At 34.6% G+C, this 17,523-nt stretch overlaps 1 protein-coding gene across 1 annotated transcript; it reads right to left on the bottom strand.

Moving 5' to 3' along the window:
- Positions 1-5,790: 5,790 nt before the first annotated feature.
- Positions 5,791-12,878, bottom strand: ppk9 (pickpocket 9). Its single transcript, XM_075312910.1, has 8 exons — positions 12,178-12,878; positions 10,447-10,644; positions 9,476-9,997; positions 9,259-9,413; positions 6,366-6,431; positions 6,192-6,283; positions 6,026-6,131; positions 5,791-5,956 (listed from the first exon to the last, which is right to left on the bottom strand). Exons 1-8 carry the CDS (start codon positions 12,876-12,878, stop codon positions 5,850-5,852), a joined length of 1,947 nt encoding a protein of 648 aa, XP_075169025.1. The 3' UTR covers positions 5,791-5,849.
- Between the last annotated feature and the right edge of the window lie 4,645 nt (positions 12,879-17,523).

The following is a 17,523-nucleotide window of genomic DNA, read 5'->3' as shown; positions in this document are numbered from 1 at the left end:
CAATTTAGCCTTAAGCATTTCTATGGTATATGATGATGATGATGACTGTCACAAATTACAACCTTTTTTGCATAATTATTCATACGTAATTTGACTGTGTGCTCTTGTTTTGTCTTGATTAAAATTAAATCCTTTTACTTTTTGCCTTCATTTATGTTACTCATAATCTATGTGCCTGAGTATGGTCTCAACTCTTGAAATATATCCTGCACCCTATGCAATTACTGAAAGGTAGAAGTGTTATAGTAGGCCTTATCTGCTATCCACGTGAGAAGGATATTATGTGTGTCTTTCACGCTTGACGTTGTCATTGTCCTCGTCCTTCTCTATAGTTGTCGTCATCATCTTCTTTACATACATGAATATTTATGCAAATGTGTTAATGGATCTGTCATAACAGCCAATACGTAATTCCTTTTCACACACACACACATCCACGCACATTCATTCATATGTCCATATATACATAAGGTCTAAAGGGACTTCTCTTACTTAAAAGTCAGTACAAATACTGGCACATTTACCTTTGCGAATTAAGTCATAAGAATCGTTAGGACATACCAGTGGGTCGGTAGTTTGGGCCAGAAATGATAAGTGGGCAAACATGAAGGTAGGCGAACCTTTAAAGCAGATCCATTACACAAGAGACTAACTTGGTCTCTGTACAAACGTGAACGTTTACTCTCCCACACACATACTCACTCACTTACTCAACAATGGAGACAATTACATATGTATGTAAAGGATTGTTTGTATCTCTTAAATACTTAACCGAAAATGGACTTGCAACTGTTATTTCATGTCTGTACATTTTTGTATCCAGACGAGAGCTCAACGTCTGGTATTTACCAAATGGCCATATGTGTAACCGTGTAACACAGAATTGAACCCAAACGAGCTAAAGTGAGCTATGTTTGCTTCCAACACTGTCTTCTGTCCTTTGGAAATTTTCAATTTACATATGGATATTTATATGAGGATGCCCTTTCCCCAACCAGTTTTCATCTATCTTTGGACGCCAATGTATGTGATTATACGGGCACAAATGGCGATGTGAATCCAAATGTGATTGTGAGTGGTGTAAAAATGTCCGAGACAAAAGAGAATTATAAATTAATCAACCTTTTTTCCTTTGTCCCTTCCAGCTTTTGTGGGAACTGGAACTTGCTACAGGCAGGAATTTTAACTTAACCACACCTCACTGCAGAAGGGACAAGTGGGTATGGGTGTGCGAGTTTCCAAATGTCCTTAGGGGTAACTGGTAATTGTTGACTGTGAATTTAAATTTATGCCACAGCTATCTAAGGATTACCTCTACCATTACTCACCACTACCACATTGATACAAATTGCAAACACCTGTGCATATTCTTTCTCTTGTTTAATTTATTTAAAATCCTTAGATATGTTTCACTTTCAATGTTATTACAAATTGCATAAAATAAATAACCAATGGAATTTATGCTCGAAATTATTCGTGAGGTTTAGAAGAATAGTGGTCAGATAGATAAGTTTGTTAAGAGTTATAAAATAAATATGGAAGATTTGTTTCGATATTGGTCTGCTATCTTAAAAGACAAAATCATTATCAGAGCATAAATAGAAGGAAGAAGGCAACGTATAATTAAAGAAGCCAGTAAAATTGATTTAAATTGATAATGTATTTGAAATCAGACCTAGACTAGTTTGCAGTAAATGTGTGCGCGTGACGCGAAGTTATCGTGACACGAGTCACCCACACGTCAACAGTGAACACCATGCCAATCAACTCTCTTGAATGAAACCGAAAAAATATGATCACGATAAAAAAACCTACGATAAAAAAACCTCCTAACCTTTAAGATTGAATTCTTACTCATATCCTAATCACACTGAAAAAAATATTGTCGTGAGGTCAAAGATTTCATGTCTTTAAAATACGAATACAAATTTTGCTTAGCATAGAAGACGCATTTCTCTAAAATAAAGTTATTTTCCTTGTCCAAAAGTCGATAAACTTTTCAATGAAGTCGTGGTGTCCTTATAATTAAGTGATTTGACTTAAAAATGGGTATCTTAACATGAAAGAAAAAAATTATAGGCTAAGGTCAACTTGACTTTAATAATTCAGAAAAATTCTTTAAATTTAATGAAATTGTCTTTAAATTTGCTGTCTTTTTGCATCTTGACTACAAAGCAAAAAATCGTTCAAATATACGACATGTTTTTCAAAACTTTATTTTAAAGAAGTTTTTTACTTCAAACATAGCATAATTTCTACTGGAAGTCGAGTCCTAATTTGGAAAATAAAGTTGCCGTTAACTCGTTTTTAAAGGACTTTGATAGCATATGAAGAAAAAAGCTGAGAAAGCGAAAAATTAAAATTTGCTTCCTAGAAGAAAGTACACAAAACCTAAATTTAAAAGAGAATTGTGTCTTAAAAGTATCCTTACTTGTATTCTCCGCTTCTTTGGCTCGGAATCAATACCAAATTTTTTAAAGTAAAGACAAAATCTTTGGAACCGAGTATGCTTTTTTTTCAGTGCATGTCTATAATTTGAATAACTGGCATATATTTGGCTAGTGTACCATATTCTAGTTTTGCTTCATGGTAATCCAAACTTATTGGAATATTATCGAAATTAGTTTCCATTTACCAAGTTACAAAAACTATCAGCTTAGAGATTAACCAGATTTCGCCCCTCGCAACTCTAATTTGAACATCGAATGCGAATAGTTGTTGTAAGTTTTATTTTGTCAACTCATCTTCATAGTGGGATGGGGTGATAGACAAATAAGCGTCTAAGATCTTGAATAGATTTGAAACTTCATATTCTTCAAGAGGGTATATTTTTTTTTGTTTCCTGTTTAAGTTCAATTATACAAATAAGCGTATAAACTGTTATATGTTCATGTTGTCCAGAACCTATATTATTGATAGCAATTTATGGTTGTAAATGTTTGTATGTAGTACTCAACACAAATACTTTCATCCTCACTATATTCCCTCTCTTTTGTTTTTTTTTTCTCTCACACAGTAAAACCCCACATATTACGGGCAACTGTAAATGTAGTTCACAAACAAATAGTTATAATAACCATTACTTATCACAATAACCAATATTTGTAGTTGTAACATAACCCACACACACACACACCCTCAAGCATACAATCACACACACTAACACTCATAACTATGTAACGAAGGATGCGGATATGAATGCTTGGCAAAAGACAGACGTCCGTGGAAACAGTAATCGACTGTACGTAGATATTCAACCCAGTGACCTCTTACAAAATGTTTCATAAATGAAGGAATTTCTATTTAATATTTATGATTAAATGAAATGTCAACATCAGCATTTACGCTTCATTTTTACAATCAATTCTTATTGACAATAAAATGTTTTACTTTTCCTTTGCTGGGATCTGCTGCTTTCGCCTTTCCGTTTTTCTCTTCATCAAACAGGGTGTATTGTTATTTTGGCGACAAAGCAAAACTATCCAAAGTACACATGTGTGTATACATATGTATACTTTTTACGCAGACAATTTCATATTTGTGTAGAGGTTACATACATGTTTAGGTCATCATATGGATTTCTCTAAAAGAGAATAGTATGGAAATGTTGGGGCATTATGCCAATTCATTATTTCAAGTTCAATTAGACCCGTTGTCCATTTTGATACCACAAGTGGTGAACTTCTCTTTTATCAATGAATGCTTCCCGATTCAAGGGACCTGCTTTTTATAGCCAACCCCAAATGACGCTTCATATTTCGGTGAAACACTTAGAGAAACTATGGGAAGGAGCAGTGGGAACGAATAATTTACTGCTGAAATACTTTTTGCTGTTTGGTCGAAACTGGAATTGAGCCCATGACCCTTAGTGTATATGGCGGTCATCCCAACCATTACATACCGGCGGTTACTTGGTTTATTTAACAAAATTTATAAATTAAAGATGTTACAAATAGCGACTTGATTGGTTAATACCTTTAGTCAAATTGGGGAAGAATTTTTAAGTATTTTTTCCTTGTGTTAGAGAAAACTTCGTATTTCGAATAAAAAACTTGAATTAAAACTACAGACACAATTTAGGTAAAAAAACTATTCAGTTTAGAAAAGTATAAACTCTTCTGTGAAAAATTCGAATTTAATGAAATTTTGCTACTTTGTGTAAATATTTGTTTTGTTTTTCTCTTTTAGTTCATGTCGTTAGAGGAAATACAAGAGAACGAAACTGTGAAGCGAAACTGCGTCAATAGGTGGCATTCATGAGGAAAATTTCGGAATTTTGTCGGCGTTTCTCTGAAATATCATACAGTTTGCGTCGGTGTCACCCAGTTCTGTTCTCTACCGGTTTTAGGAAACTTAAGGAAAATGGGATTTAGAACATACTTTGTAATAACAAATGTTATATTTTATAAATATTTTCATCCTATTGAATTTTTGGCAGACAATTTGATATTAGAACTGCCGATGTTTCTATGACTAATTTGTCAAACCAGCGCTTCGACCGCAACGCCGGTGATATAAAAGCGCTGCGGTCATTGTGCGACATCTATACGGTTGAGATTTGTTTGCCTGAATTCTCTGCATTCTGTATATTCTATTTTTCTTGAATAAATAGAAGCTCAAGAAATTCTATTCCTATTTCATTATCATACTACCCTCTTTATCGTTGGATAGCGTTATTGTATTCTCGAAGAACAAGTCCCCTTTGAATCGTATACACCAATGAAGTGACTTGGTTAAAACCCATGCAGTAAACTTGTCGCATAGTTTCATTAGTTAAGATGACATTTGACGTCGATGTCATCCACAATGTCTACATGCAAGATTCAGTCAATGAGTCTCTCAATACTAATTCGAACAGTATATATTAGGATATAACGCAGCACTGAGTTACAGAAATAATTATATTTTTAGCTCAATGTCAAAGGATCATCTGTTTATAGCCGTGCCTGAACGGCATTACTTTTACTAAAAGCTTTTAGAGAAGCTTAGAAACTCTCAGAAATGTCAACCATTAATACAGAGAGAAGATAAACTTCCGCTGCAAAATTTGATTGGTGTTCGGTCGACATAGGGATTGAAACCAAGATGCTTTGTAGGCAAGGCGGGCATGCTAACCTAGAATCCTAGCGATCTGCTAACTACGCTTATACCCTAAACATTCTGAACAAAATTGGGTCACATAAGATCATGGATATAAACCCAATATAAACAAATGAAAAATTTTCAAAAAGAGAAAAACAACCTTCTAACTACGATAAAAATTGGTCAAAGATCTTGTAATAAACAAGGGTATTGAGTGATTTGTTCGTGGCTCTGATTTAATTTAATATTTATTTAGGTACAACCTATTATTATTTGCGTATGCATGTACATATACTTATATGTCTTTATGTCACTATGCCATCTTTTGTACAAATTTCCCAGACAGCATTTCATACACCATGTCAAATTGTCCGTCAACCAACAAAACCGGAAGTTTTTCAACTGTAATCGCCAAAGACAAAACTCATAAAAATCTACTCAGTGATCCTTTGGGGGGAGCGGGAGCAAATACTCTCCAAATGAACCATATATAACCATAAACAATCAAATACACACACACATACAAACCAATACATATTTGTATATATAGACGACTTGAGTTACAATTGCAGGGTAATTTATATAAATCGCAACATTTTCCGCTTGTCAAATGTCACACAATCGTCCTAATGGATTATGACCATTTGTGAATTGATTGAGGTCATTAAATTGCGGATAATTAGCTTCGTATCATTACGATACTTGTGTATTTTTCATTGCTAATCATTTATTTTGATTTAAAGTGCACGCATATAATTAATATGGATTTAACAATAAAGTCTTCGTATAAATCGTATGGTGAAATAATAAATAACTTCGGTAAAACTTAAGGCACTGCAACCCAAGAAGAAACCCACCAGACCGCCTATGTAAACTGTAAGAAGAAAAATTTTAAATAAATATCTCCCATTAATAGAATAAAATGCAAATAAACGCGTATTACCCAAGACATCAGCAAACGAGAAAAGAACATCCCGTCGCAATTGCATTTTTGGGTAGTCTATAATACCCCATTGGAGATTTGCTCCCAGAAACCAAACTCGAGAACGCTGTAAAGATTTTACAAATAAGTCTAACAAAATCAAAAGCTAATAGGTCTGCATACATACATATGATTGTACAAAGAAATTGGAATCATCACAGTTTGCCAAACAATCACAATTGATTTTATGACGAATAGATTTCAATGATATCATCTCACCTAAATTATTAGAAGTATTAAAGGAGATATGAAGCAGAGTTTAGTAGATATTTTTCTTAATATTTCATATATTTCAACTTACTTTTTAAGGTAGCCACACAGGCCAATCCTTGCAAATCGCATATAGGCAGAACTCTGCCATTTCTTACTGTAAAATATATTAATGAAGAACTTGAGAAAAAATGGATATTATTCTTGTATAATGTAGGATAGATACTCTAACAGGTTAAAGGTTAGGTTAAAATGGCAGCCCGAATAAGTTTCAGGCTCACATAGACTATTCACATTCCCAACAAAAACAGCGTCGCCAAAAAAGTAATGAAAATCTTCTTTTTGGATTCGGAAGTTGTGCAAAATTGACGCAGAAGCGATGAATTTAACATGGGCTTACCATAGGACGGAAGTCCTCGATTTTAACAGCCAGTGCACTGAATTCGCATCACTTCTTTAGGTGTGATCCTAACTCAATGTTTTGGATGTAAATTAAAAAAAAAAAAAAACAAAAAAAAAAAAAAACAAATATATACAGCACTAAGTTCGGCCGGGCCGAATCTTAAATACCCACCACCATGAACCAAATATTAGGGTTTCCTTTGAAATTTCAGGAGGGCTTGAGGACTTGAGGACACTTGCCGAAGATAAATTTAAAGATTTCACCTATGAGGACTATATCAGATTCTGGATTTATAAGAACCATTTTTGTTTGAGTTTTAGAGGAATCATTAACATATCTTGTAAGTGTGAAAATTATAAAATAACGTCTTGATTTGAAATCTTAAATATGTAGAAGTAAAATCTGGAAATTTTACATTGAGTTTCAAGCAATTTTCATGATCAGTGCGCCTTCTACACCCTCAAGAAGTGAAGTCGGTCTATATGGAGGCATTACCAAATGGACCGATAAAAACTTAATCCGATACACGTTTTTGTGAGCCTAAAATACCAGAATATTTACAATTTCAGGCGAATCAGATAAAAACTACGGGTTCTAGAAACCCAAGGAGTTAAATCGGGAGATCGTTCTTATGGGGGCTACACTAAGATATGGACCGATACTCACCGTTTTCGGCACACCTCTTTATGACCCGAAAATACCTTTAGATTTCCAATTTCGGGCAAATAGGATAAAAACTTCGGATTCTAGGGCCCAAGAAGTAAAATCGGGAAATCGGTCTATATGGGGGCTATACCAAAATATGGACCGATACTCACCATTTTCGGCACACCTCTTTATGGTCCTAAAATACCTCTAGATTTCCAATTTCAGACAATTTGGATAAAAACTACGGTTTCTATAAGCCCAAGACCCCAAATCGGGAGGTCGTTTTATATGGGGACCATACCAAAACATGGACCGATACTCACAATTTTTGGCACACGTATTTGTGGTCCTACAATACCTCTAGATTTAGAATTTCAGGTAAATTGAATAAAAACTGCGGTTTCTATAAGCCCAAGAATTAAAATCGGGAGATCGGTCTATATGGGGGCTATACCAAAACATGGACCGATACTCACCATTTTTGGCACACTTCTTTATGGTCATAAAATACCTCTAGATTTCAAATTTCAGGCAAATTGGATAAAAACTACGATTTCTATAAGCCCAAGACCCCAAATCGGGAGGTCGGTTTATATGGGGATTATATCAAAACCTGGACCGATATAGCCCATCTTCGAACTTGAACTGCCTGCAGACAAAAGACGAGTTTGTGCAAAATTTCAGCACGATTGCTTCATTATTGAAGGCTGTAGCGTGATTACAACAGACAGACGGACATCGTTAAATCGTCTTAGAATTTCTCCCTGATTAAGGATATATATACTTTATATAGTCGGAAATGGATATTTCGATGTGTTACAAACGGAATGACAAACTTATTATACCCCCGACACCATTCTATGGTGGTGGGTATAAAAAAAACTAAAAAATTTGCTTGTTATGGGGCACAAAAAGAGATAATATGTCTTTCGACCATACAACCCTGCAATTACCACAATGGACTGAATAGTCTAAGTGAGCCTGATACATCGAGCTGCCACCTAACATCCAGTCCAAAGTTGGTAAACAATTATTATCAAAAAAAAATCTTGTTAACTTTTGTAATGTCATGGGGAAAGTACTTTTCTGCAGCACTAACAAGTGCAAAGTTGTAAGCGTGAGCGAGATATGTGCACACCGTGCAGTTTACGGGAAATAAATAAAAAATCCCATTGATGGGTGGTAGTACTCCTGAAAATCTGATAAGTGATTATTCCCAAGCATGATGTGATGCTTCAAAAATACATTTCAGTAAAATCCAAAAAATGCTGGCATATCATTATGTCACAGGCCTGGCACTACGAATATGAATCCCTAGAATTTCCTGGGTCACGAGTATTGATTATTATCAACATGTCTTAATATAACATTATAAAAAAATTTATTATTCACTAAATCGGACCATAGATCTAAAAGATTAAAATTTGGGTCCCAAAATCCGTATATGACAAATTGGTAAATCTTTATATTGACCAACAATATTTTTGTAGTCCTAAAATAAGACTAAATAATAGTTCCATCCTATAAAATTCAAACAAAATCCTATATTAAAGGAATTATCACAAGGACTATATTATAAACTTGCCCTTTATGGATATAAAATGCAATAAATTGTATAGATTTTAGACCTCAGACAAATTTGGTTAAAAATTCCCCATGAAGAATTAAAATTATAAGAACTGTTTATATAGAGACTATCATAAAGAGTGGATAGCTATATCCCATTTTCTAAGTTGACTTGTCTACCGTACCGAGTCTCTAAACAATTGGAGCACAATATCTTCATTTGCTTATAACAATCGGACGGACATCTTAGAGAATGATCTTAATTCTTTGTTACAAAATAAATGAGAAACTTATAACACACTTCCATCCATCGTATAATAGACATAGATATAAAAATATAAAAAAAATATTATTTTTAATTTCTTACATCTATTCCTATAGAAGTGAGGAACACAATGACACACTTTTAAGGCCAAGAACATGCGACATTCGGCCAAGCACAAACCAAAACTGTAAATGGGTGAAGTTAACATATTTTCGGCCTCATAATGAAAGCGACATTTACGTTGTTTTGTGGAAAATCTAAAACAAAACAAAAAATTTCCGTTTCAAATCCTTAGAAACTATCTCCAAACATGACATACGCTTTTCCATCTTCGGCCGTATAAATTTCCAAGGCAATCAATTCCACTGTAGTATAATCTGTTTCGGGAAATGTATAACGTTGCTTAGTTATGCTGGGTATATCGCCTGAACTGTGAAAGAAAACATCATAGGCCGTCGATAGATTAATGATTTGGGCATATATCTCCCCGTCCAAGGGATGGACAGTAACACGTGCTCCATGATGCAAAGGATGCCACAGATTGTTTTTCCAATAATCATAGGAATTGTAACGAGCCACTAAACTATTTACCGAATGGCATGTTCCAAATTCTGTTTGGGTCTCATATATATACATTTTCACTGCAGCTCCACTACTTATCTCTGGCTCAAAATGCCATTTCAATTCGTAAAGTAAATCCAAAAATTTATCACTTTTTATGCCATAGGAATGATTAAGGACCAATTGATCAATATTTTCATAGGTGAGACGGGCGAGTTTTTCTATAAAATCTTTAAAGCCCTCTTTGTCATCCTCAGTTTCGAAAATATCTGGATGGGAGCTAAACACAAAATATAAAAATTGGATTTTTAAACATTTTCATTTGGTAATTCTAATTTATTATAGTTCACATATTATATTACATATTAATTGCACCCAGATTTTTAGTTATCGATAGTCAATGTCTAAAAATCTCATGGCAACACACGTGAGTTCGAATAATTTCAAAAACAAAAAAAATTTGGTGGGCTTATACAAGCTATAAATTGTAATCCATTCTCAGTCCAATGCATATATTGCGGTGGCGGTTACTGGTGGCCGAAATCAAGGAACCCCTTTGAAAAAAAAACATTACAACAACCACAATCACCAGCCATACTCATATGGCTTTTGTCATAAGAGCCCATATATGAGAGTGTGTGCAAGTGTATGTGTGTGTGTCCAATATACATGGGTTTACCATATACCAACAACTACCTCATAATCTCTCCCACTATTACTACTACTTACAGAATATATTCCTCCACTTTAAGCTCATCGATTCGTTTATGTGGGCACACAGTCAATGATGGAAAACTGGTATTCCAAACCAATTTATTACGATCCATGGAGATGACCATTGGCGATGTTTGAAAACGTTCCCAGGTGCGGCGACTAAGCGATATGATACTAAATACTGCCACACAGATAAATGCCAACCACAATGTTCTAAATAAAATGAATTCATGGTCAAAATGAATAATCCAGGTATTAAAGCCACAAATGGCATAAAAAAGAAGTATTGGAAAAATGTAACTTTAAAACTAAAGCCCATAGAGATTTATTTGGTTATGGACTTATGAAACATAGAGAGCGGGTGATGTAACTCATTTTCTGTACTAGAGCTTGTTTTACTTTTCATTTGTATGTATTTAATCTGTTTTGTTTAATTAACATTCTAAAATGTTTGGAGAAAAAAACTCTTATCCATGGAAATAAAGATGATTAACACGCTTATATTTTGCCACTTATGTTTTGTTTTGTCATTAGCCAAAGCACAATGATAAATATATTGTCATACGTATTTGTCTGTGATCATGTTGTCATGACAATGCTCTTTGTGTCTTCTGCATATCTGTTGTGAAGATAGACTTTACGTAGTCAAGGGACCCGTATACCTGTACGTATGATTAACAGACCAATCGTTATGACAAAAAAAACCATACGCTCCAATGGCATTTTATGTATGCAGTATATGGATAAATCCACTTGTAGTGACTATAGGCACATAATTCTCCTTATAGGAATTAGTGGAGATCATTGGTTTCAGACTCTATTAGTAAATAGGTGGATTTGGAATATGTTACCATATAAAGAAATATTGAGAGAGCAGATTGGAGTAAACCACAAATTGTAAAAATCCTACCACCGATTTTAAAATGCCTTCAGATTAGGAGAAAAAAAACTCATATTTTGCATACCAGAGACACAATTGGTATCAAATTTACACATTATCGCTATGACAGTGAAACCTATCAAACTTGGACACTTCTGAAATTTAGACAATTTTCGTGACACGTTTGCTATTATATCAGATTTACTTCTCAAAAAGGGACAACTCCTAAATGTGGACAAATTTTTGGCGACGGTAGGTGTCCGCTTCACTGCATATTTACCATGGTATTGTGTATACGCAAAAAATATATTTTTTGACTTTTGTCAATTACGAAATTAATTGATCCTAGTTTTTAATTGAAATATCTTTAATCATAGTAATGATAGAATCAATCACCAAAGTCAATTAACTGAATATTTTTGGAAATTCAATTAAGATTTTAATTTGAAAAATTTTGGTGATATGTTTTTTCTGTGTAGTAACATCGTGGATCAGGTGAAATTTTAGAAAATCTTCCTGTTTTTAGGATCAATCTTTTTGGGAATATTTAACTGCGTAAAAAATTAAAAAAATTAACTTTTGTGATTGAGTTTTGTTGCAATTGAAGTTTTCCTTCAATATTTTTGGAAATTCAATTAAAATTTAATTTTGAAAAAATTTTGTTCATATTTTTGTAAAGTTTTAGTATAAATCTTCCCGTTTTTCGGATCAATTTGTTGGATAACTTTTTGCTGTGGAATCACCCATTATTATACTTCTATTTCTCAATCTTTCTCACACACTCCCGCTCTCTCTCTGTCATTTCCGTTTAATTTTCTTAACATTCACGAATATCAAATGCACACACATGTGAGCCCGTGCATTACCTTTCTATGAAATTTAATCCAATTTTCGCCAAATAGACAAAACCATGTATAGAGGAATTCTGTAGAAACTCGATAATGAACGAACGCGTCTTTGCCAATAAGCCGCTTCGGCATTCACTTATTTTACTTTGTTCTCCACCAACATCACCATCCTCTTGACTGGTAATAGCATCCTTTGCATTGGAATTCCGGTAATTGTTGAGAGTTTCTCTAGCTTTGGCCTTTTCATAGTTACCCATCCACTGGGGGGGTCTCCGTATACGTCTCTCTGTTGTTATGTTGTGGTGACGATTGTTGGTGATGCCACCCAAGCTGTTGTTGTCAGTTTTGCCACATGGAATCTGCAGCTGCTCACGCTTTTCCTTGTTACCCTGATTATGACTCTTTACGTTTGGTATTTGTCCTCGCTCATAGGGTTTAACTGGGACCACCACATCCAGGCGTTGGTGTTTACTTTTGCTATTGCTGTTGCCTGGGATCTGTTGATTCTTCATTGTCGGCGTCGTCGTCGTGGATGAAGAAGAAGTATTTTTCTCTCCAATTGGGCTGTGGTTATCTTGGGATTTGCGAAGCTGTTGCAACAAATTGACGCTCGATGTTAAAGTCAAATCCTTGTCGACGCCATCGTCCCCGTTATCACTGGCAGCAGCAGTAGCCTTAGGACTTGCACGAAAAAAGCCTTTGAATATTTTAGATAGCATTTTCTTTGGAAAATATTAACACGCAACTAATTTTTTTCAACTGTAATTTTTAATATATTTTTATATCCCAAAAAGGGACAAGTTTTTGTATTCACTGTCAAAACTAAACTGATTTGATATGTTAGTTTATGTTTTCCTTATAGTTTTGTTGCTTGAAATATTAGTTGATTGTATAAACATGCACAACCGTAATCACAATACGAATGTGATATACCCTACATACAGACATATGGATTCATGAACAATTTTCAACGACTCACGGTCATTTTGTTGACTATATATTAAAATTCAACTTCCAAATATTGCAAAAAAATGTGACTAACAAATAGACAAAATGAATGTACGTACTTTTCGATATAGAGAAATATACTATAAGTATGTGAAATGTATCATATGTTTTAATTGATAACAATAAAATCTGTATTTAATTGGTTGTTGAGTTTATGTAAAGGACTCAAAGATTAAGATCTCCAAAAAATAATAAAACGCAATAAGCTACCCTATAAAATACAATGACAGCCTAGTATTTTGGATTATAAACGTGAAGGTTATGTTTAAAGGCTATATTGAACAGTCAGCTTATTACTCCAGGTTGACTTGGAAAGTCAGTTCATATAGTTTCAAATTGACCTTCCAATACATATTTGTTATTCCTTCAAAAATGCTCGGAATATTTCATATTACTAAAGAACTTATTTAAATATCTGGTTATATTACAATAAAAGTTAAAAATTACACCCTTACAAATGAGCAGTGTCCGCTTTTCTGATATTGAGGAAAATTATAAAATGTAACATTTGCCAGGAACCTAATATTATTAAAGAAAAAAATAAATCTTCTTCACCATGCGAATTCATTCAATAAATTCGGTATAAATTATATTGAATATGGGCACAAATATGGTTGGCGCTTTTTTTAAACATTTTGGAATCTAATCATCAAAAAGTTAACATTTTCGGATATGGTCACACTAGGCAAATATTTGACCAAAATGAGTGACAAACTTTTTCCAGGACCATTTTCGAAATATCTGGATACGGGGTTTGAAAACTACTCGTATTGTGATGCTAATGTTATAAACCCAAATATGAGCTAAAAATGCTTGCTGGTTTGACTGTGGTGACCAATTCTTTCTTGATTTCTGTCAAATATTTACCCAGTGTGATCGTACCGTAATTTACTCATAACCAGTATTGGGTATTTTCCCCAAATTGAGGATATTTTTTCGTGGACGAGAACGAAATTTTTTAGTGGGGAATTTCCACAAATTTGAGGATTTTTTGAAATTCGTCCATATTAAAAAATCAGGTTTACTTGAAGTTTTTTTTACTTTTATATTATTAAAAAAGACACACAGCGAATTGTTTAAATTACAAAAAAAAAAAAACAAGTATATACGGCCGTAAGTTCGGCAAGGCCGAATCTTATGTACCCTCCACCATGGATTGCGCAGAAACTTTTACGAAAGACTGTCATCCACAATCGAATTACTTGGGTTGTGGTATCTTAAAGCTTCTTAACATCGTTTTCTAAATTGTGAGTTAGTCCATACGTCGTAGAGAGCCAGAATTGAAATATGGGGGTCGCTTATATGGGGGCTATATACAATTATGAACTTGATATGGACCAATTTTTTGTGATTGGCGATAGATTTTTCTGAGGGCTATATATAACTATAGACCGATATGGACCTAGTTAGGCATGGTTGTTAACGGCCATATACTAGCACAATGTACTAAATTTCAACTGACTCGGATGAGATTTGCTCCTCCAAGAGGCTCCAAAACCAAATCTAGGGATCGGTTTATATGGGGGCTATATACGATTATGGACTGATATGGACCACTTTCGGCATGGTTGTTAAATATCATATAGAACCACTACGTACCAAATTTCATCCAAATCGGATGAATTTTGCTTCTCCAAAAGGCACCGGAGGTCAAATGGGCTGATATGAACCAATTCCTGCATGGTTATTGGATAACATATACTAACATCACGTACCAAATTTCAACCGAATCGGATGAATTTTGCTCTTCCAAGGGGCTCAAATCTGGGGATCGGTTTATATTGGAGCTATATATAATTATGGACCGATTTCGACCAATTTTTGCATGGGTGTTTGAGGCCATATATTAACACCACGTACCAAATTTCAACCGAATCAGATGAATTTTGGTCTTCCAAGAGGCTCCGGAGGTCAAATCTGGTGATCGGTTTATATGGGGGCTATATATATTTATGGACCGATATGGACCATTTTTTGCATGGTCATTAGAGACCATATACTAACACCATGTACCAAATTTCAGCCGGATCGGATGAAATTTGCTTCTCTTTGAGGCTCCGTAAGCCAAATCGGGGGATCGGTTTATATGGGTGCTATATATAATTATGGACCGATGTGGACCAATTTTTGCATAGTTGTTGGATACCATATACTTACACCATGTACCAAATTTCAGCCGGATCGGATGAAATTTCCTTCTCTTAGAGGCTCCGCAAGCCAAATCGGGGGATATGGGGGCTATATATAATTATGGACCGATGTGGACCAATTTTTGCATGATTGTTAGAGATCATATGCTGACACCATGTATCAAATTTCAGCCGGATCCGATGAAATTTGCTTCTTTTAGAGTCCCCGCAAGCCAAATTTGGGGGTCCGTTTGTATGGGGGCTATACGTAAAAGTGGACCGATATGGTCCATTTGCAATGCCATCCGACCTACATCAATAACAACTACTTGTGCCAAGTTTCAAGTCGATAGCTTGTTTCGTTCAGAAGTTAGCGTGATTTCAACAGACGGACGGACGGACATGCTCAGATCGACTCAGATCGAATTTCACCACGACCCAGAATATATATACTGTATGGGGTCTTAGAGCAATATTTCGATGTGTTACAAACGGAATGACAAAGTTAATATACCCCCATCCTATGGTGGATGGTATAAAAACTTTTCTCTTCTTTAATCCAGGACATACAATAAGGTGAAAATTCAACATTTGGGCTAGAAGCGGACATAGAATTTTATTTTGGAAGCCCAAGCGCTAATTTATAATTTTACTCAGCCTGGCTATGACATTCGAAGTGAAATGATTTCATGAGGACTCGGGCCAGTGAGACAATATATCCCCTAAAAGCGTCCCAATGTGGGAATAGGATACCCTATTTGGGGACAAGAGCCAGAAAACTACAGATCTTAACTACACGCAGAGAAGGAATATGATCACCTCAACCATGTTTCAAGAGCAAACTGTTATTTTTGTATCGTGACCATGTAACATGTTTGTCACTAAAATATTATTTTCTCGTCAAATATAACCTGCTTGCCGAAATCAGATACATGATTTCCGAGAAAATAACATGGTTGCGAAAACCATGTTACATGGTCACCACCCAAAAATAAAATTTTGCTTTTAAAACATGTTTGAGGTGATCATATTCCTTCGCTGGGTGTATGATGCAGCTTTATATTAGAGTGTTTCAGCAATCGTAAACTATTTATATTTCATGTTGCTTAATTGGAATATTTACGGTCATTTTCATATAGCTCCATTAATGCTACGTTAATGAATTTTTAAACCGCGCTATGGTCAGATCTGTCAACTTGCATATACATATATTCCATATGCCAGTTAGGAACTTAACTGCTGAAATTTTTCAGTTAAAATTAATCGGAGAGAAGACATTTGTAATTTACTTTCTGTCAACTGGTAGGTAAAGCCTAACGGAGCCACATGAAAATGGCCGTTAATCATTTTAATAAACACATTTATTTTATTATATATGTTTATATATAATAATGTGTTCTTTTTTAATAAAATTTAATAAATTTCTCTTTCCAATTTTATACCTTGATCTGAATTCTTGACAAACTAATCACTTTCATGGGGAAAACATTTACAATTATCTTATACAGATCCAAACTACCAAATAATTGGTCATTATAGTTTCCAATTTATGTCAATTAAATCGTCAATGATTTCATTTTCCTTGATAGTCCGTAATCAACATTCCAAACGAGAGAGAGAACAAAAAAAAAAGACGTGAATAGCTCGGAATTATCCCATCATTGTTTTCTCGACCATTACACAACCATCATTCCTGCATGTTAAACTATCAATGCTGCCATCATTGTTACAACCAACTCTTCGTCGGTCAAAGGATTTTCATTTAATTTTAATCAAACTTTATGGATTATTGCAATATTCTTTGTGTAATAAAAAGGATTTCGAAATAAATCGAAGGGGCTCAACTATATATACACAATAGCTTCCATACCATCATCGCCACCAACAGCAAACAACAACAATAGCGGTATCAGCATTTTAAAACCGAACCCACCAAGCACATGAGTACTTAACTTGTCTTTATGACCAAACAATGGACATTTACTTTAAACCAGCTCTCTTCATTACCATTATTTAATTAACATATACACTGACAATGAAAACGTGTGGGTGTGGTGGATAAACTGTGCATGGTTCAAAGGAAATCGAACCACTTTTTGTAGACCATACAGAAAAAAACTGCAGTAACATCAACGAGATGCAACTGTTAAATTCCCTTTATGGGGTATCCAATTTTCGTATATGTCCATATAGATCACTTTCATTTTATATAGGGGTATAGTTGTGG

Source organism: Haematobia irritans, chromosome 5 (assembly GCF_050003625.1).
Source record: "Haematobia irritans isolate KBUSLIRL chromosome 5, ASM5000362v1, whole genome shotgun sequence".
NCBI lineage: Eukaryota > Metazoa > Arthropoda > Insecta > Diptera > Muscidae > Haematobia > Haematobia irritans.
This window is presented reverse-complemented; position numbering and strand designations above follow the sequence as displayed.